The sequence below is a fragment of the Felis catus genome, chromosome A1 (assembly GCF_018350175.1).
Source record: "Felis catus isolate Fca126 chromosome A1, F.catus_Fca126_mat1.0, whole genome shotgun sequence".
Classification (NCBI taxonomy): Eukaryota; Metazoa; Chordata; class Mammalia; order Carnivora; family Felidae; genus Felis; species Felis catus.
The window spans coordinates 47588490-47610723 of NC_058368.1; the positions used below are offsets into that span (position 1 = coordinate 47588490).

Genomic DNA, 22234 nt, shown 5'->3' on the forward strand with positions numbered 1-22234 from the left:
ATATTAGCCCATTTTATCACTCAGAACTCAACATTCCCAAGTCTGTCCTCAAGGATTTTGATTCAGTAGGTCTAAGGTAGAGTCATGATATCTAGAGTTCTTAGAAGTTCCACAAGGAGTTCTGTTGGTTATCCTTGGTTGGTGGAGATAAAATGAAGCTTAGGGTCGTGCTCACCCTTGGAAAAGAGAAAGTCTTGCTAATGGTTCAGCTCTACCCAGGACTCTGGTTTCTAAATCCCTATTCAGGAGTTTCCTAGAATCCTCATGGAATTCTGTATCCTCTCAGAATAGTTTTGTGTTAAGATTTGTAGTGTTTGCCTGGTGTTTTTCAAGTTTTTATTTAAATTCTACTTTGTTAACATATATGGTAAAATTGGTTTCAGGTGTAGAATTTAGTGACTTATCACTTACATATAACACTCAGTGCCATCACAATAAGTGCCCCCCTTAATACCCATCACCCATTTGGCCCATTACCCCACCCACCTCCCTCCATCAACTCTCAGTTTGTTCTCTATAGTTAAGTCTCTTATGGTTTGCTTCCCTCTTGCTTTTTATTCCCTTTCCCCTCTACTTATCTGTTCTGTTCTTTTTTTTTTAATTCCACATATGAGTGATATCATACAGTATTTGTCTTTCTATGACTGGCTTATTTCAGTCAGCATAATACACTCTAGCTCTAACCACATTATTGCAAAAACACTTTCATTATTTTTTATGGCAGAGTAATACTCCATATTGTGTGTGGGGGGGTGTGGGGGGGGGTGTGTGTACGTACACGCATGCATACCGCTTTACCCATTCATCAGTCAGTGGACATTTGGACTCTTTCCATAGTTTGGCTACTGTTGATAATGCTGCTATAAACATTGGGATGCATGTATCCCTTCGAATCAGTATTTTGTATTCTTTGGGTAAATTCCTGGGTCTTAGGGTAGTTCTATTTTTAACTTTTTGAGGAACCTCCATGCTGTTTTCCAGAGTGGCTACACCAGTTTACATTCCCACCAGCAGTGCAAAAGGGTTCCTCTTTCTCCGTATCCTTGCTAATATCTGTTGTTCTCTGTGTTGTTAATTTTAGCCATTTTGACAGGCATGAGGTGGTATCTCATTGTGGTTTTGATTTGTATTTCCCTGATAATGAATGATGGTGTGCATCTGGATGCTTTCTTTTGAAAAAGTGTCTACTCTTGTCTTTTGCCCATTTCTTCACTGGATTTACTTGTTTTTTGGGTGTTAAGTTTGATAAATGTTATATAGATTTTGGATACTAACCCTTTATCAGATATGTCATTTGGAGATATCTTCTCCATCAGTTGTCTATTTAGTTTTGCTGATTGTTTCCTTCACTGTGCAGAAGCTTTTTATCTTGATGAAGTCCCAGTAGTTTGTCTTTGCTTTTGTTTCCCTTGCCTCCAGAGATGTGTCTAGTAAGAAGTTGCTGCGGCTGAAGTCATGAAGGTCGCTGCCTGTATTTTCCTCTAGGAATTTGATTGTTTCCTGTCTCACATTTTAGATCTTTCATCTGTTTTCAGTTTATTTTTGTGTATGGTATAAGAAAGTGGTCCAGGTTCATTCTTCTTCATGTTGCTGTCCAGTTTCCCCAACACCATTTGCTGAAATGACTGTCTTTCTTCCATTGGATGTTCTTTCCTGCTTTATCAAAGATTAGTTGACCATACAGTTGTGGGTCCATTTCTAGGTTTTCTGTTCTGTTCCGTTGGTCTATGTATCTGTTTTTGTGCCGGTACCATACTGCCTTGATCACTACAGCTTTGTAACATAGCTTGAAATCCAGAATTGTGATGCCTCCAGCTTTGTGCTTTGTTTTTTGTTTTTGTTTGTTTATTTGTTTTTTTCAAGTTTGCTTTGGCTATTCATGGTCTTTTGTGGTTCCATACAAATTTTAGGATTGTTTGTACTAGCCCTGTGAAAAATGCTGGTGGTATTTTGATAGAGATTGCATTAAATAGGTAGATTGCTTTGGGTAGTATAGACAGTTTAACAGTATTTGTTCTTCTAATGCATGAGCATGGAATGTTTTCCATTTCTTAGTGTCCTCTTCAGTTTCTTTCAGAAGTATACTTTTCAGAGTATAGATCTTTTACCTCTTTGATTAGGTTTATTCCTACATATCTTACAGTTTTTGGTACAAATGTGAAGGGGATCGATTCCTTGATTTCTCTTTCTGCTGCTTCAATGTTGGTGTATAAAAATGCAACAGATATCTGTACATTGATTTTACTCCTGCGACTTTTCTGAATTCGTGTATCAGTTCTAGTGATTTTTTGGTGTAGTCTTGGGTTTTCTACATGTCATTTGCGAGTAGTGAAAGTTTGACTTCTTCCTTGCCAATTTGGATGCCTTTTGTTTCTTTTTGTTGTCTAATTGCTGAAGCTAGTACTTCCAGTACAATGTTAAATAACAATGGTGAGAGTGGACATCCCTGTGTTGTTCCTGACTGTAGAGAAAAAGCTCTGTTTTTCCCCATTGAGGATATTAGCTGTGGGTCTTTTGTGTATGGCCTTTATGATCTTGAGGTATGTTCCCTCTATCCCTACTTTGATGAGGGTTTTTATCAAGAAACGAGCCTATATTTTGTCAAATGCTTTTTCTGCATCTATTGAGAGGATCATATGGTTCATATGCTTTCTTTTATTAATGTGGTATATCATGTTGATTGATTTGCGAATATTGAACCAGAGGTGCAGCTTTAAATGGAAGTTGGTCTAAATAAATATCTTTTACAACTGTGGTAAATTGATTTCCTTCTTTGAGCTATATATTATGGAAAACTATGATTGGCCTCCATTCTATTGTTCATACTTGATACTAGTTCATAAAAGCATCCTCTAAAAGCACCTTTTCTTGTGACTTTTTTTCTTAGAGTGGTTTTAGGTTCACAGCAAAATCAAGAAGAAACTACAGAGATCCTATAACTATTTTGGATTCCGTGTTATATATTCTGATTTTTTTAATGTACCCTAACATTCTGCAGTATGTATTAAAGGCAGCAGGAAATAGTTTGAGTGCTGTCAAGCACTGATGTAATAAATACTCTTGGTTCGGAGGATGATTCAAGCTCAATTTTAAGTGTTTGTTGTCACGTTGCCACATAAGGCAAAATAGCTACCCATACAAACACTATTATAAAATATTTCTCTCTAATTTTATCTCATGCATGCTTTGATTTATTTTAAGGCAACATTCCTCTCATTTATTTCACTTAAGTACTTTTATCCTCACATACCTGCAGTACCTATTTTTTGCCTTTATAAGATGGCCAAATATTACCACATATTGTTTATTAATGACATTACATATTTTATTTGATCATGATATGATAGATGCATTGAATTACTCTAAATGCATGCTTGAAATTCTTATAAATCCATGGTGCAGTTGTTAAACATACTCAGCGTTTTTAACCCAGCAAAAAAAGATTTCTCACATGCATGTAAGAATTAGTTTGTAAGCCAAAAATGACAGATGTAGTATTACAGCTGAGCAGTGAACTTGCTGAAGAAATCATCTAAATGGCAGAAACATTTGGAGAAATACCCAAGTGCCTTTTAAATTCCTTTCTCTTGTCCTATAGTAACCAGTGTTGCAACAATGATGATTATTTTTATAAATTTTCTCTATCTGCTTTCTTTTCAATTTAGAAAATTTAACAACTGAAAGGAAAAGATCAGAATTACCAGAACTCTGATTCTCTATAATTTTATATGCATATTTTTGAACTTAAGTAATTACTCTCCTGATTTTTATTAAAAATAGTTCTGATTCGGTATCAAGGAATATATTTTAAAATTTACTGGTATCGAGATAATAAGTGAGAGAAAGTAGTTGGTGGAACAAATAACAATAATGCAAAAAAATCTCTAAAATAACATTTTCTATTTTGATCTCAATGAAAAGAAAGCAATTTCAGATAAATAATATGTACAAATTGTCATGGGGTTTGTTTGCTTTAGGGTTTTTGTTTTTTGTTTTTTGCATGTTTCAGGGGTTTTGGAGCATTTTGGTTTTTGGTTTTTGTTTTGTTTTGTTTTGCTTTTGCTTTTTTGAAGTACCCATTAAGTACTGTAGATTGGGTATGGTAGAACACCAGTGCTTATTCTTGGGATCAGAGATCTCTCATACAGTTTCAGGATATTAAAAAACTAACCAACCAAGACTTACTCTACTAGACGTTGATACTACATACTTCATACCTTACTTGGTTAATAACACTTTATTATGAGAAGTAAAATAGATCTGAACCAGAATTATTTATATTGAAGGTAGATAATGTTTCATTTTTTTAAATTTGCCTATATCTAAGACTTTTGAGTTGCCGTTAGGAAAATTACTTTTAAGTCAAAAAAAAATCATGTAATATAAAAACAACTTTTACAACAACTTCCCTTTTCCCAGATATCTTTACCTACAGTGGTACCATTTTTTTTTAAGATTTATGCTTTTTCTTTTCTTTTTACATAAATGTGAGTATCCTTATATGATTTTAGATATATTCATAGTACATGTCTAAATATGTATGTTAAGTAATGAGTCAAGTTTATATATTAGGTTTATTTTTATTTTTATTTTTTGAGAGAGAGATAAGAGAGCAAGCCAGAGAGGGGCAGAGAGAACGGGAAACAGAATCCCAAGCAAGTTCCATGCTCTAGCACAGAGCCCGAAGTGGGGCTCATACTCAAAAACTGTGAGATCATGATCTGAGCCAAAATCAAGAATCAGATGCTCCACCAACTGAGCCACCCAGGTGCCCCAAGTTTATATGTTTTAAAGAAACACATTAGAATATATGGATCCAAAAGAGAATATCCTCTACTAAAACAGGCATATTTGGGGCCCCTACACTTTTCCCAGCCATCCTGGCATTGCTCAGTAGGGTTATTTCATAGTCCTTGCAGCAGCTCTTAACTGTGAAGGCCTTATTCTCCTTCAAAGATATATTTTGTTTTGAAAATTCAGAGTAAAACCATTGCATTAGGTGGGCGAATAAACTGGGTGCTACTATTTGGTGTGAAAAATGAGGTAAGAAATTAGGGAGAATTTAAATGTCTAACAATAGAAAAATACTCAACGGAAAATTATGGGGCCAATACTACTTATGAAAGGGGATTAGAAGCATAGAAGCCTTTTAAGTTCTATCAGTGAAAACAAGGACCTCAAACTATATGAAGGTATGATTTACATATATAATGTGCATAGTAAACATTTTATGTATGAGAATATCAAAGATTGGTGAGGATGTGGAGAAACCATATTTCATACACTTTTGGTCATGTTTCAATACTATATGGCTATTTGGAGAAAATTGGGTAAAATCTATGAAAATTTAAAATCCTTTCACCTAGGGGCACCTGGGTGGCTCAGTCAGTTAAACGTGTGACTTCAGCTCAGGTCATGATCTCACTGCTCGGCTCGTGAGTTCGAGCCCCATGTTTATGCTGACAGCTCAGAGCCTGGAGCCTGCTTCGGATTCTGTGTCTCCCTCTCTCTCTGCCCCTGCCCGGCTCATACTCTCTGTCTCTGCCCCTCCCTAGCTCATACTCTGTCTCTCTCTCCTTCCAAAATAAATAAACATAAAAAAAAAAAAAAATTTAAATCCTTTGACCCAACAATTCTACTTCATGATCTCTCTCCTAGAAAAACATTTACTTGTTCATGGGAAGCATTATTTAGGATAGTCTTGAAAGCACTGTATGTAATAAAAAAATTGGAAATAATCTGAACATTCATCAGTTTAGAATTAAATAAATGGATTGAAATTAAATAATCTGTCTGCATTGTGATCACCTCTATAGCAAATGAAAGGAATGAGGTACAGACAGGGAAAGATCCCAGAACATATTCTTAAGTGAAAAAAATAATATAGAGTATTTGTGACATGATGCCATTTTTTTAATAAAAAGAAAAAAGAGGCCGATATATCCTTCTGTGTATAATACATGTGCATTGTTTTTAAAAAACTCTGGAAAAATACACAGAAAACTGGTAACAGTGTTTATCTCTAAAAGGAGAAATGAAGTTGAGAGTGGTGATGAAAAGGTCTTTAATTGTTATTTGTAATATTTGAAGCTTTCACTCTGAAGAATGGATTTGATAAAGTACTTACAGAGTTGAAGATAAATTTGAAAATTTTTAATTGTGCAGAAAAGATGAGAAGGAAATATATAAAAATTTAAACAGCAGTTACCATTATGAGCTTATAAATGATATTTTTCTCCTATTATTATATAATCAGTACAAAAATTAAAAAGACATTTTTAAAAAGACACAGGTTATATAAACAGTGAAAGGACATTTCTTTTGTAGCTTATTAATTACCTAAGTATAAAAATGAAACAGTAACAAAATTGTTTGTTCAAATAAGTATCTATTTCCTAGCCCTGTAAAATAGTTGCACTCATCCTGATTATCACCAGTTCATTTTTGAAAACTGGGTCCTCTTTCTTTTATTTATTTCTTATTTTTTATTTTTTTAGAGAGAGAGTGCATATGCACGTACACACGCACATGATCAGGGGAAAAGCAGAGAGAGAGAGAGAGAGAGAGAGAGAGAAAAGAGAGAACATCTTAAGCAGACTCCACACTCAGCACAGAGCCTGATGCGGGGCTCAATCCCACAACCCTGGGATCATGACCTGAGCCAAAATCAAGAGTAGGATGCTCAACCCTGAGCCATCCATGCTTCCCGCCTTTTTCTTTTAATTGCAATTCATGTAGATTAGACTCTCTAATAAATCCATTAGTGTAGTTTTGGTGCATAATTTTAACTACTGGTTTAAGTTACCAAGTTTCAAATAGGAGTGAATGACTTCTTTTGCCTTCATATATTTGATATCCTATCTCTTCTTTAAACAGAAAGTGTCTATATTATATAAATTTTAAATATGATGCATGGCCTGTAAATGTTTTCTTATTAATCAATTAGTTAAATTCTAAATACAGGTTTTAGTGAACCTAATATGCTTGTCTTTACTCAAATATCACCTTAACAGAGAAATGCCTTCCCTGCCCAACCTCTTTAAAATAAGACCACCACTAATATCAATATCATTCCCTATTCCCTCACTCTACATTATTATTATAATTAGAATTTATTAGCATTATCACCCTCCATTTGTCACCCTCCATTAGAATGTAAGTTCTTTGAAGAATAGTGATGCTATTTGTGGTTCGCTGGTACCTAATAATTGATACCTAACACAGGTGCACAATAAATATTTTTAAGTGAATTAGGTATTGATGAATGAAATATTTTGGTTAATGCAAAGTTAACCCTATATAAAATAGCAATTTTAAAAGAAGAAATTTAAAATATACTTTTGTAAAAAGAATCATGTCTTCTTGTACCTCATACTCCGTATGCTTTAAATACATAGTTGGTAGAACACTAGTTAATGTTCTATTAGATATAGATCTATAAATATATACAGATATATAATGTTGAGAACCAGAAAAAAAAAAACAAAACATTAGACATAATGGAAAACTTAGTGGTTTTGTATCTTTAACCTAAGGCAGTTAGCTTTTCCTCAGCCACAGAAGCAGAAAATCCAAAGCAACAGTTTTATCCCCCATTCTTAATTCAAGTAAGTGAATCTTAGAGTTTGGTTAATTACTCAGTAATTTATCCAGAGGCATTTTGAACATGTGATACAGGTCTAGAAATGCGTGTGGTACAAGTCTAGAAACACAACCAAGGGGTGCCTGGGTGGTTCAGTCGGTTAAGCATCCGACTTCGGCTCAGGTTATGATCTCACGGTTCGTGGGTTCAAGCCCCGCATTGGGCTCTGTGCTGGCAGCTCAGAGCCTGGAGCCTGTTTAGGATTCTGTCTCTCTCTGTCTTTCTCTCTGTCTCTCTCTCTGCCCCTCCCCAGCTTATGCTCTCTCTCTCTCTCTCTCTCTCTCTCTCTCTCTCTCAAGAATAAACATTAAAAAAAATTTTTTTTAAAGAAAAAAAAAGAAACACAACCAAAATTCTCTGTAAAAAGAATGAAAATGAGTCTTACCCCTGAGAATTAGAAATAGCAGGCACAAAAGTAGTTAAGGTATGGATTAGTTATTAGCTCCACCAAAATGAGTAATTTGAAAAGGAACTGAACATCAACTCACTGAGGCCTTATTAACAGAACAAGCAGAAAGAGGAATCTGAGACAGCAAAGTAAAATGGGATTTGTAGCCCACCTGTGTGGGCAAGATGGCTTCTCAGGTGGTTAGAGAGGTCAGCTTCTGCCCTTGTCAACTTCCATTTCCCACAGCAAATTCCACCAAAGCCTTCCTATCTGGAGACCCGGGTCCCATCTCTGTTTCAAAGCACTCCTCTTACATGTAGCAAGTTAATCAGCAGCCTCAGCCCCCTTGGCTTGTGAAATTTAGAATTAGATTATCCCCCTCGCACAAAGGATGCAGTGGTCCAGTCATATGACTGTTTGCTCCCATGTCTTCCTCTGAGCCCCACAGTATATTCTCTGTATTGACCCAGACTACCTTTCAGTCCTTTCTCTCAGTTAATCTGCCTAATGCCTGACTCCTAAAAATCCTTCCCTGAACCCTTGCCAGTAACTGGAAATCCTATTACTTTGCTTAGCTTCTTTTGCCAATCTTCCTTGTGCAGGTTTTACTTCCTGTACTCTTTCTCTGCACACAGCTGTCCTCTGGCACGCAGACAGATGCTTGCCTCAACGGTTGCTCCGCCTTCCCTCCAGATTGAACAAGCTTTCAAAATTTCTTAATGGAAGGACCACTTCCTGGTCCTGGTGATTATAGGAACCTCATGACTGAATACAATCTATTTTGGATATTTTGCCTTAGAATGGCTATCTATCAAATGAGATTAGATAATGATTCCAAATCAATATCCACTTTTAATATCGGGATAGCCATGAACATTTTGTGGACAAAATTCAAAGATCAGTTGTTGCTTCTTGTTGAAAAATAAAAACTGAGTTTAAATAAAAGGTTAATAATTACATAGGTCCTTCACCATTTTACCCAATGATAACCTTGTTGCTAGAGTTGGGAATAAGTCATATACACTTGTTGGCTTAATACATCGGAGTATAATGAGCAAAACCTTCACCGTAGTGTGTATGTTAAGTCTGCTCATGTAAATACTGTTATAAAAACCTCTTGTTACTCAGTATTTTAGACAGTGGTTTTGTTTAAATTCATTCTCCCATTTCTGAGGATTGACTGCCACGCTCCTCTCTCCCAGTTATTTCTCAGGATTGCAGAATTTGCCGTGCTGCTTGGGGTGAATTGGCCAGGGCCTGAGGGCACTTCCTAGGGGTCAGCAGGTTGGCAGCTCCCTATTTAATAGGTGGTTTTCACCTTTTCACCTTTCTTCTCCTCATATGTCCAGCTTAAAAATCTGTTGTAGGGGCACCTGCGTGGCTCAGTCGGTTAAGCGTCCAATTTCAGCTCAGGTCATGATCTCATGCTCATCAGTTCAAGCCCCGCGTTGGGCTCTGTGCTGACAGCCCAGAGCTTGGAGCCTGCTTTGGACTCTGTGTCTCCCTCTCTTTCGCTGCCCTTTCCCCCCCACTCACGTTCTGTCTCTCTGTCTCTCTCTCTCTCTTTCTCTGTCTCTCTCTCTCTCTCCCCCTCAAAAATATATAAAAACATACAAAAAAAATTTTTTTAATCTGTTGTAGTGTATTCCATAAGAGCAAATAAAATTAATTCTAGGACTTTATATTACTGTTTTTTAAAGTAGTATGTGATATATGGGTGAGTCTTATGAAAACTGAAAACCCAGTTACAAATGTAGCATAACCTAGCTAAATTGAGGCCTGGGATGAGATCATTGTGAGGATTCTTGAAGATTCTGATTATACTTTTAACTTTATAGGAAATTAAACCTCTTGAGGTAACTGTGCTGAATTAGAATGTCAAACATAAGGTTGTTAACATGTGAATAATAATGACTTAGTTCAAATAAGATGTTCATATTATGAGGATAAGATGAGAAGTCTGAGTCAGCAAAGTAAAATGTGACAGGTTACATTAGCAAAACACAAAGCGGGAATTACCTGAGACTGAGACTGTTAGGCTGTGCTCTTGTCCTGGTCCGTTCCTCACTGCTGGAACTGCCTCTGCAGCTCTGATGTTTCTTCAGCATCGTCACAGTTCACTTTAATAAATTAATTATTACACAGGCATGATGATTGGAAGCAGATTCTTTCATTATACAAACAATGTAGGAGTAGACTAGTCCTTTAGAATTATCATTTGACTTACAGAATTATCAATTTATTAAACGTAGTGCTCTCAAATTTCTCAGAGATAACCATTGTTTTTTTAAGTTTTCAATATGGGGGGGGAGAGTAATAGTGCTGAAAGTAACTTTCAAGTGTTGGGTAATAAATAAGAACAGGTGGAGCTAAAAGCTAAGGCTTTAATTTCCTATTTGGAGTTGGCATTGATTACCTACAATGTCTTGAATCCATAAAAAGGCAGACTTTGCAGTTTAATCTTTTCAAAGCAATTTTAAAGATCAACACATTCTAAATGACTTCACTAGAATTTTTTTGTATAATGCAGTCTAGTGTCTTCCCTAGTTTAGCATACAAAATACATACTGATTTCTCACACCATATACAATTATATTTATAAAACCACCTTCCCCAGGGAGTATTTTCACGTCAGTAAAATGTTGAATTAATAAGTGTTTGAGTGAAAGAATTTTTTTTGCCATTTCATACCTAGGAGCATGGCTATAATAAAAGAAAAACAGATAATTAATTATAAGTGTTGATAAGGATGTGGAGAAATTGGCACCCTTATAACTGCTGGTGGGAATGTAAAATAGTCCAGCCACATTGGAGAGCGATTTGGCAATTCCTCAAAACTGAGAAATAGGGTGGCTATATGACCTAGGTATATAACCTATTATTTTCCTAGGTATATAACCAAGAGAAATGAAAACACGTTTACCCAAAAACTTAACACACAAATGTTCATAGCAGCATTACTCGTAATAGCCAAAAAAGTGGGAATAACCCATATGTCCATCAACTGATGAATGGATAAACAAAATATGGTGTATCCATACAATGGAATATTATTCAGATATAAAAAGGAGTAGAATACCAATTCAGGCTACATCGTGGATGAACCTTGAAAACATCAGCAAACCACATATTATACGATTCCATTTATATGGAATGTCCAGAGTAAGCCAATCCATAGAGTGAGAAACTAAGGCAGTGGTAGGCAAGGCTTGGGGAGAGAGAGGAATGGGGAGTGATTGCTAAATTGATATGAATTTCTTATTTGGGTAATAAAAACATTCTGTAATTAGACAGTGGTGATACACAACTTTGTAAATATACTAAAAACTAAAAAAAAATGAATTGTATACTTAAAAGGGTTAACTTTTATGGTGTATATATTATGTCTCAATAAAAAATTTTGTCAATGTTTGCTTATCCATACAAAGAATATTTTTATATACCTATAGTTATACATATCTATATATAACTTCTTATAATTTTCTTCATATATATATGTATATATACATATATACATATATATATGTATATATACATATATACATATATATATATGTATATATACATATATACATATATATATATGTATATATATAAGCTTTCCCAAAAAGTTAAAAAGTTAAGCCCACAAGCTGACATTCACCTGAAAGCCTTCCTGTATATTAAATCATATGTACCAGTACACATTGACCTTCCACCAATTTGAACGCCAGGTGTTTTCATCAAAGCTAAAAGAGTGCCAAGGGTGAAGTAGCCAGGAGCAAATACCTACTACCTGTCTTCTCTGATTATACTTTGAATGTTATTGTTATTGTCACTTGGTAAAATGACCTTTGAAAAGCTTATCTGGTCTCAGAAATGTCAGTTAAGAATATCATGTAGTAGTGGAAAGATCATTGCCGTAGAGTCAAATATAGCTGGACTTCAAACCCAACCTGAAATGTACTAGCAGCTTCTGCCTGTTAAAGAAATTCTTCGACATCTCTGAGCCTCAGGTTCCTCATCTGGCAAAAAATCCCTAATAGGGTTGTTGTAGGGATTAAATGAGATACCCTGAATAAAACAGACTGTACTCTCTGCTGCTTCCCTGCCGTACATATACTCTTATTTCTTCACTCTATGATGGTTCCCATCCCAAACATTATACACTCCGCCCCCACCCCCACCCCCGTCACAAACACACGCACACACCTATATAAACCAAGTTATGTCTCCCTCCTTCACGTTCCCATCGAACCTAGGGATTACCCTATTGAAGCACTTGCCGTACTCTATTGAATTTTCATGTTTATTTGCCTATCTTCCTCAGAAAGCTAACTTGTTTAAGGGAGGGGGGGACATTTTGTCTACCATTATATATACATTTGTCTAGCATAGTGACTAGCTGAATAAAATATTTGAATAAATGAATTTTAATAACATATCTAGCATTGTATTGGATTCATAATAGCTCCCTAAGACAGGATAATGTGTCTGTGTTTTCCTCTCTAGAACATAATCATCTTGAAGCATTTTCAGATTTATAATATGTGGTGATTTATATATGGAAAAGGCTTTATTACTAGTTAGACCTATGAAATGAAGAAACTGTTCCTTATCTGTGTGACAATAGACTACTTGTTATACATTTTGTACATTATTTGTAATTTGTACATTCTGTTTTCCTGTAATATCTGTATATACATATATATATATATGTATATGTATATATATATATATATATGTATACATGTATACATTTACTAACTTAGAATTCTATTTTCTAAAAGTCCTAAGAATTTGCAGCTCAGGGTGCATATTTCATGCTATCCTCCATCTGACATTATTTAGACTTAGAAAGAAACAGCAAGCTTGGAAACAGTTTTGCTGTAGATTTAAGAAGACCTTCGAAATATATAGAAATTAAATCATTTTAAGCAATATAATTGAAACTTACTCTTTCTTATTTTAAATGTCTTACAAAATATTAATACTAGGCAATAATTATTTGGGGGTGGAAGGGATAAAAATAAAGGAACCATAGAGGTGGTTTAATTGGTGTGTTTTGTTCTCCAGATTTATCATATTTCCATACATATGGCTATCTAAATTATTTACAAGAGCTTTGCTGAATAAATATATAAGTTATTAACTACATAATAAGATGGGAATATAGAAAAAGTAGATGTAATATTTATGTTTATATAATCATTTCAGTTTCTGTACAGTCTTACAATCATTCTGCTTCTTTCAGATACAGAGAACTACAACTTAGTTCAGAAAGCAAAGTCACAGAATATCTCCATCAAAGTAAATTAAAATCTTTTGAAAGTGAGCGTGTTCAACTTATACAGGAGGAAACTGCAAGAAATCTCACACAGTGCCAGTTGGAATGTGAAAAATATCAAAAAAAAATAGAGGTACATGTACAAACTTTTCTTTTAAAATTAGCATGACATGGGGCGCCTGGCTGGCCCAGTGGTAACATGCAACTCTGGATCTCGGGGTTGTGAGGTAGAACCCCATGTTGGACATAGTCTAATTTTAAAAAATAATAAATAGCAGAGCATAGCATGTGAGCTCAATTAGTACAAGGTCTGTATCATGTCGAGCTTTATTTTACTGTAGGACTTAGCCCTATCCTGCACCTGCACGCAACGTGCATGCACACACATGCACACACAAGATAAATATATTTCAGAAATATGTGTACCACAAAGGACTGGAATTGTTAGAACACACAAAAAAAGAAAAAAAAATCTCATCCACTGTAACAACCAAAAATATATAATTACTTGTAATAATTTTAATAGGAATAGTACAGAGGCTATTATCAAGAAAAGCATTCAACTTCACTAATACATAAGAAGAAACCCCATGTTCCTGGAAGGCGATATTCAATATTACATATTTTTTTATTTCTATCAAGTAATATTACTTGCTAGCATGCTCTTTTTTAACTGAACAAAGTAATTATGTAATATAACTAGAAGGAAAAAAACAAAGTAATCAATTTTTGAAGACATTGATAAAAAGAAATAATGAGAAGAAATACGTATCACATTTTGAAATGCATTCTGAGGCAAGAACAATTAAAACCCACAAAAAAAAGTTCATAAGTGGTATCAAATACAAAGCTCAAGACCCATAATCACATGAATTTAAGAATATATTCGTTGTAAAGCTTATTTTGCAAATTACGGGGAAAGGTGGATTGGATAACAAACAGTGCTGTGATAATCATTTGAGTATTTCGAGAAAATAATTACTTCCATATTTCACACTGCATATCAGAATAAAACTCAGATGGATCCTATGTAAATGTAAATACAGAACTATAAAGCCATTAAAAGTAAATACAGATGAAATTTTAGATTATGTCTGTCTGGGGATTGATCTGTTGATCTGTTGATTAAAAGTAGGGGAAGAAACCATTTAGGAAAAATAAATGAAGACTGAAAAATAATACTTGTGTTATGCAGGAGAAAGGGCTTGTGTCCTTACTTTTGAAAGGTCTCTTATTGGGGCGCCTGGGTGGCGCAGTCGGTTAAGCGTCCGACTTCAGCCAGGTCACGATCTCGTGGTCCGGGAGTTCGAGCCCCGCGTCGGGCTCTGGGCTGATGGCTCAGAGCCTGGAGCCTGTTTCCGATTCTGTGACTCCCTCTCTCTCTGCCCCTCCCCCGTTCATGCTCTGTCTCTCTCTGTCCCAAAAATAAATAAACGTTGAAAAAAAAAATTAAAAAAAAAAAAAAAAAGAAAGGTCTCTTACCAAGAGAACATAACTTCTTCCTCTTCTAGAGACTAGGTAGAAGGATTGTACTCTTTCCAAGAAAACACATGAAAATTGTTGAGAAATAGATGAAAACATGTATTCTCCCTAATAATGAAAGAAATATAAATTTAAACTTTTTTCTACCTTTACATAGGTCTCTTTGTTGTCTTCAAACTGCTGGCAAGAGTACCCTTAAAAGGGGAATCTCATGCGCTTAGAAAATGGAACCTCTCTTGGGGAGGATAGTATGGTAACCTGTGTTAACGTCCTTAAAAAATTGATCCAGTAATTTTATTTTGTTTATTTATTTTTTAACGTTTATTTATTTTTGAGACAGAGAGAGAGAGACAGAGCATGAATGGGGGAGGGTCAGAGAGAGGGAGACACAGAATCTGAAACAGGCTCCAGGATCTGAGCTTTCAGCACAGAGCCCGACGTGGGGCTCGAACTCACAGACCGCGAAATCATGACCTGAGCTGAAGTCGGCCGCTTAACCGACTGAGCCACCCAGGCGCCCCTGATCCAGTAATTTTAAAGGAATTTTACCTGAGGAAATAAGAGGGTTATATTAATGGCATACTCGCAGCACTAAATATTACAGTAAAAATTGGAAGTTATTTATTCAAATAATAAACAATTTACAGTTAGTAGATTTTAAACTCTATATTTTGCTATATTCATGTATTATATGGTTACATGTAATAATATTCCTGAATATTTTAGATTTGTGGAAAATGCTCATTTAAAAATTTAAATGAAATAGGTATAATAATGTCATTAACATGATTAATTAGCTAATGATGTAAGTTTTCATTACAATAATGTCTCAGAGATTACATTTCTGGGAAGTATTCTGACAAGTAAAACTAAGATTAACAAGATAAAGGGTCCCAAAGAAAATAAAGCCTTAGAAAAAATATAAAAATGATACTACATACATATATATATGTAAAGAAACAGACAAATTATAGATAGTGTTTATTGTTTACTTCTAAAGCAAACCAGTGTTCAGCATTTAGTACTTTTTCAAATATATTATTCAGGAACCTACTGCAGTCATAATCTGCAACAGCAGATTCTCCCACACATTTTCAATTTGACTGAATTAGATCAGCTCTGATTTGGAATTCATCTTTTGCAAGTTATTGTTAAAATTTCATAATTCCTAGCAAAATGCCTTTTTTTTTTTTTTCCAGATTGGATGACTGCTTAAGGATGTGTCTTGGGGCAGGTGGAAGGGAATGAGAGGTATATATAGGAAGAGAGGGAAGCAGTTCTCTCTCTCTCTACTTCTGAAACAAGCATTTCACTAAACAATACAACACACAGTGCTGATGTTTACTAAACCATTCTGTTTTGTTTTTTATTTAACCATTCTGTTTTATTATTTTTAGCTGGTTGCAATCTGAATTGATTTCATGACCTCTTAAAGGTTACAACTTGCAATATGAAAGCCAGTCTCCCATAGACCTCTAGCCACTGGGTTGGTGAATGCAGCTGACTAGCAGTTGTTGTTTTTTGTGTGTAAGGGTTATGGAGAAACACCTCTGTAAAAAATACTTTTTTGTTTTGTTTTTCAAGTTTATATATCTATTGAGAGAGAGAGAGAGAGAGAGAGAGAGAGAGAGAGAGAGAATCCCAAGCAGGATCCACACTGTCAGCACAGAGCCCAACACAGGGCTCTATCTCACAAACCGTGAGATCATGACCTAATCCAAAGTCAAGAGTCAGACACTTGACCAACTGAGCCACCCAGATGCCCCCAAAAATATTATGTTTCTAAAAACTATTGATAAAACTGAGGCATTAGGGGTATTTCTTACATTTCCTCCTCTGTTAAACCTAGGAGTCTTGAGAGGATAGAGATTATTCATTTATCATTGTGTCACCTACACCTAACACAGTGCTTTGCTCATAGTGAATGTTCAATAAATAATGAGTGAATGAATGGTTTGATGAATGTTAGTATAGCACTGTTGTTAGAATCCATTTTTCTGAAGTACCGGAAGGTATTTCTAAGACCATTCTTATTTATAATGAATTTGGGGGAGAAATAATCTTATAAAGGATAAAGATTATTTTATTCATGCACTTTTCTATGGGTTTTACCCAGTATTCTCATTGATTTATAACTTGGCGACTATTTATTTTACTTTAATTATCAGTTGGCAAAGCCTGCCAAAACACTGGCTTTATATTTTTATCTCTTTTTATTTATTTATTTTTTTAATGTTTATTTATTTTTGAGAGAGAGACAGAGCACAAGCAGGGGAGGGGCAGAGAGAGAGGGAGACACAGAATCCAGAGTTGGCTCCAGGCTCTGAGCTGTCAGCACAGCCCAACGCAGGGCTCGAACTCACAAACTGTGAGATCATGACCTGAGCCGAAGTCGGACGCTTAACCGACTGAGCCACCCAGGTGCCCCTTTTATGTCTTTTTAAAGCAGTCATTGACCTACAGTTTTGTATTATCATTAATTTTACATATAATTTTATATAATTCTGTATTATTCGATTATTTAAAGTAAAGAAATAGCCACTGTGAAAGCTTAGTATATAATGGATTTCTAAGAGCAGCTGATCTGTTTTGTGCATTCGTGGTCAAACTCAAATGTTCATATATTGGTTTTTCCTAAAGAATCTTTAATATAATAGCCTTCCATAGGTCCAGTAATCAAGCTTTTTTTTTTTTTTTTTTTTTTTTTTTTTTTTTGGCTTTTCAGAAACAATAATAAGTTTATTTATAGAAGCCACTCAGGCAAATCCATAGTAAAAGAGAATTCTCCACCATGGAGTCCAGAGGTGTTGGGTATTTCTGGGGATCTCTCCTCTGTTATGAAGAGAGAATTTTAAATTACATCTCTCAATTTAATAGTATTTTCTAAATCTTAAAATAATACTTTACGAAATATCCCATCTTCCACATTTTGATTATCTCCTGCAATATCCATTTCTGCAGTTTTGCCTTCTGTGGTTTTTGTTGAAGGAGTTGGAATACAAACAAATAGTATCAGCTGTGCTGTGAGAATAGTCATTTAACAACGTCATTACCGATACTCTCTTTTGACTGTGGAATTAGTGTCATCAGCCACCAAAGTCTTAATGAATTACATCTCAGTATAATAAATTCTATGAAAGCTCCAGATTATTTCACTGTCTAATAATTTAGTTATAACGAATTAATAAGTCTCTAGAAAACATATTTCCAACTGACAAGAATGAAGAAGAAATAATACTAAAAGATGAATTTTCTTCTGTTGATCCAATCAGGGACACTAAAAATCATCCTGTAATTATCATCATTATTCCCATGTTATTCTTTCTTTATCCCCCAAAGGAATAAGTTTGGAGGGTGGGAGATAATGTTTAAGTTATTTGAGTGGGAAATTTTGATGAAAATAATTGAAGGAAAATAAGATAGAATAGATTAAGGAAAATTAAATTGTAACTTCTGCTTGTTAAAACTGTAACTAAATCTTTATCTTCTCCTTTTTCCACATCAAAGAAAGCACACAATCATGTACATTTGTTGAGATGAACTTTGTGTCATTAAAGGAAATAGGTTGTGTTAAAAACTGTTTAATTATAGATAATTCAGAGTAATTAGGCCAGCGGATCTTTATTTCTATGCACCATTTAATACAAAGTTCTCATAATTCTTATAGCAGTAATGATATTTTTCAAACACTGTGTTCTAGGCATTCTGCTAAGCACTGTGAATTTATTATCTTATCTAATCCTTCCAACAATGTTTTGAGGGAGCCCTAGAAAGAATAATTAATTGCCTAAGATCTGAAACTAGTAAAGTGTCAAAGCCAGCATTGAAACCCAAATCTTTCTGGCTACAACCCATATTCTTAACTATAATTTTCTGTTGCTTTTAAGGAAATACTACATTACTTATGCTGTATTGGAAAGCAAGTGTAATACCACTCCATAATTTAATCTTTGCTAGTTAGTAAACTTTCTAAATAATTGGAATTTAAGCATTAAAACATTTCCTTTGTCATTAGAAATGTCTCTTTTTAAGTGAATTCGTTATCAACATAGTGATTCTTTCAACAAATCACCATTAAAGAATGTAGAATTTTTTTGTTCTTACACAAAATAACTCCAATTTCCATGCCTTTTTAAATCTTTTTTAATAATTGTTTAAGTCCTTCCTTTCTATATAAAGGCATTTTCTGATACTGCCCCAGGTGGCACTTCATATGTCTCATCTTGGTTTGTTGCTTTGAATTTATGACTGTTCAAGAAGCCAGAAATCTTGTTACAACCTTGGTAAGCATAGATGAAGTAAGCTCTGATGGAAAACTGAAGGGTGAGTGTATCGTTTTCACACCCAGTTTTCTAAGCTGCAAGCCTTTTGCCCGTTGCTGCAGTTGCCAAATAAATGACCTCCAGGTAAGAATAGCATCTGTTGCATTTTTTTAGTTCTAACAAGCAAATGCTATTCTTATTCCTGTAACTATTTCTAAGTTTTAAATTTGTTGTTTATTCAGTTCATGCAGTAAAGTGGTTCGTAATTTTCAGTTACAAACAACTGAGTTATGTACCTTAGAAATAAATGGAGCTTCCTCAGTTATCTCAGTTGAGCTACTTTCTCCTCATATTTAAATCACTAAAGGAAAAAATTCGAAAGGCATTTTTGTGTCAACATTTTTGTCTTAACTGTTAATCTTTTTAATTCTGCCTTTGCAATTTTTTTCTTCCACTATTAGGTTTTAACTAAAGAATTTTATAGTCTCCAAGGCTCTTCTGAAAAACGCATTACTGAACTTCAAGCACGGAACTCTGAGTATCAGGCAAGGCTCGACATTTATGAGAGATTGGAAAAAGAGCTTGATGAAATAATAATGCAAACTGCAGAAAGTAAGTCGCCCACCACCTCACACACACAGCTTTTTTTCTGGCAGCACAAGGAACCTGGTATTGTTTCTAAAAACACTAATATATTTCTTTAAAATCCAATTGGTAACTTTTGAAAAATATGTATTTTATATTTTAATAATTAGTTGATCTCAATTTCAGTAGTTGGCATTTAAAAAATAGGTTGACTATATGGGTGGCTCAGTCAGTGTCTGACTTCGGCTTAGGTCATGATCTTGCAGTTCCTGGGTTGAGCCCCATGTCGGACTCTGTGCTGACAGCTCAGAGCCTGGATCCTGCTTCAGATTCTGTGTCTCGTGTTCTGGCGTTCTCTCTCTCTCTCTCTCTCTCCCTCTCTCTAAAAAATAAATAAACATTAAAAAACCATTTTTTTTAAATAGGTTAACTACAGTAGATTTTATCTTTTCATTTATTTAGTTCCCTCATTGAACAATTAAATGTTTACATGTGCCAGGATATGGGTCCATGGAGTTCATGTGATAATTCTTGCTAGTCTAGACCCCTGGAAGAAATAAGCATATTAAAGATAATTAAAGTGGTGAGATATGTGCTGTTAGCAAGAAGTAGTCATTTTGCAGTGGAAATACAGGAGCGGTCATAAGTTAATTCTACCTTTAAGGTGAGGAGTACAATACCTAAGAGGGGAGATGACTGACACTTTAAGTCTTGAAAAATAGAAATTTATTGAATGTACTGTGTTGTAATCCTTGACCTTTAATTTATATTTGTTTCCTCTTGTTATGCTAGCTTCCTTTGTTATCCTGGACTTAAAGGAAATATTTTATTTTATTTTTTATTTTTATTTTTTTAAGTAGGCTTCCATGCCCAACATGGGGCTCGATTGAGGTCGTGACCCCGAGATCAAGAGTTGCATGCTCTACTGACTAAGCCAGCCAGTGTAAGGGAATATTTTAAATTAACCTTTCACTACTGACTGAGGTATTTGCTACAGCACATTATTTTTGTTCAAAAGTCAGAAATGTCAGGGGCATTCTTATAAAAGTGGACTTAAACTTCAATTGAAGCTGAGGTTGAATTTGAATCTGTTTCGGGCACATTTTCTTGTAAAGGCTATGTTTGTTATATTTGTAGGCCAATTGAAGGAAAACTTACTTCGGGGCGCCTGGGTGGCTCAGTTGGTTGGGCATCCGACTTCGACTCAATTCATGAAATCACCTTTCATGGGTTCGAGCCCTGCGTCAAGCTCTGTGCTGACAGCTCAGAGCCCGGAGCCTGTTTCAGAATCTGTGTCTCCCTCTCCCTATGCCCCTCCGCCACTCACACTCTGTCTCTCTTTCTCAAAAATAAATAAACTTTTTTTTTAATTTAAAAATAAAAAAGGAAAACATTTCATTCCTATCATTATCTTTTTTCCACTTTTAGGGTCAGTATCTGATAACTGCAACAGTTTTCAAATTTGTCCTCAGTTTCTTTGCTGGAGTCAGAGTAATCTTTAGAAAATAGATTTGATTGTAGCATACACCTGCTTTAATACCTCTGTGTCATCATCTTTAGACAGCATAAAGTCATATTCCTTAGCATGACTTTATTTATACACTCTCTTTATAGTTTATGCCTTTCCATTTCCTGTCATTGCATATTATTTGAAGTTTCCATATACTCCTATCTTCATAACTTTGCATATGTCCCTCTGTCTAAACAAATCAGGAGTAGAGCAGAACTTCCTCAGTCTGATAAAGGATATCTACAAAAAATCTACAGCTAATATCATACCTAATGATGAAATATTAAATGCCTTCCTGTTAAGAGATAGTACAAGGCAGGATTTCTATTTTTATAACTTACATTAAACATTGTAATGCCATTTAAAATATTTTTATATTCCATTTATATGGAAATTAAGGGGCCTTTTAAAAGGCCCACTTTTAGGGGCGCCTGGGTGGCGCAGTTGGTTGAGCGTCCGACTTCAGCCAGGTCACGATCTCGCGGTCCGTGGGTTCGTGCCCCGCGTCGGGCTCTGGGCTGATGGCTCAGAGCCTGGAGCCTGTTTCCGATTCTGTGTCTCCCTCTCTGTCTCTTCCCCTCCCCTGTTCATGCTCTGTCTCTCTCTGTCCCAAAAATAAATAAACGTTGAAAAAATTAAAAAAAAAAAAAATTAAATAAATAAATAAATAAAAGGCCCACTTTTAATAATAACAGTACACACTTACTGGAATGACTGAAATTAGAAGACTGGCTATAGCAATGTTAGTGAGAATATAGAACAACTGCAATTTGTTATAAAACCAAACAACCTATCCAGTAATCCAGCAATTCTATGTTGATGTATTTTGCCCTAGAGAAAAGACAGCATATGCACACAAAAGGACTTATACTAGGATATTCACAGGAGCTATATTCATAATCATTAAAAACTGGCAACAGGCCTAGCAACTATCACAGGAAAATGGCTAAACAAACCATCACACATTTTATACTGTAGAATACTACTCCGCAATAAAAACAAACTACTGATTCCTCAACAACATGGATGATTCTGAAAAACTTTATGTTTAGTCTAAGAAACCTTTGATGACTAAATTTATATAAAATTCTAGAAGAGG

The 22234-nt window shown here is 35.0% G+C and overlaps 1 protein-coding gene across 8 annotated transcripts in view; it reads left to right on the forward strand.

Moving 5' to 3' along the window:
- The window catches only part of PIBF1 (progesterone immunomodulatory binding factor 1), a 207355-nt gene that overhangs the window by 99091 nt on the left and 86030 nt on the right, over window positions 1-22234 (forward strand). For all 8 annotated transcript variants that reach the window (XM_045054215.1, XM_045054221.1, XM_045054219.1 and 5 more), the window contains exons 11-12: window positions 13264-13429; window positions 19502-19652. In XM_045054215.1, coding sequence (XP_044910150.1) covers window positions 13264-13429; window positions 19502-19652 — 317 coding nt within the window. The remainder of the gene's footprint in view (window positions 1-13263; window positions 13430-19501; window positions 19653-22234) is intronic.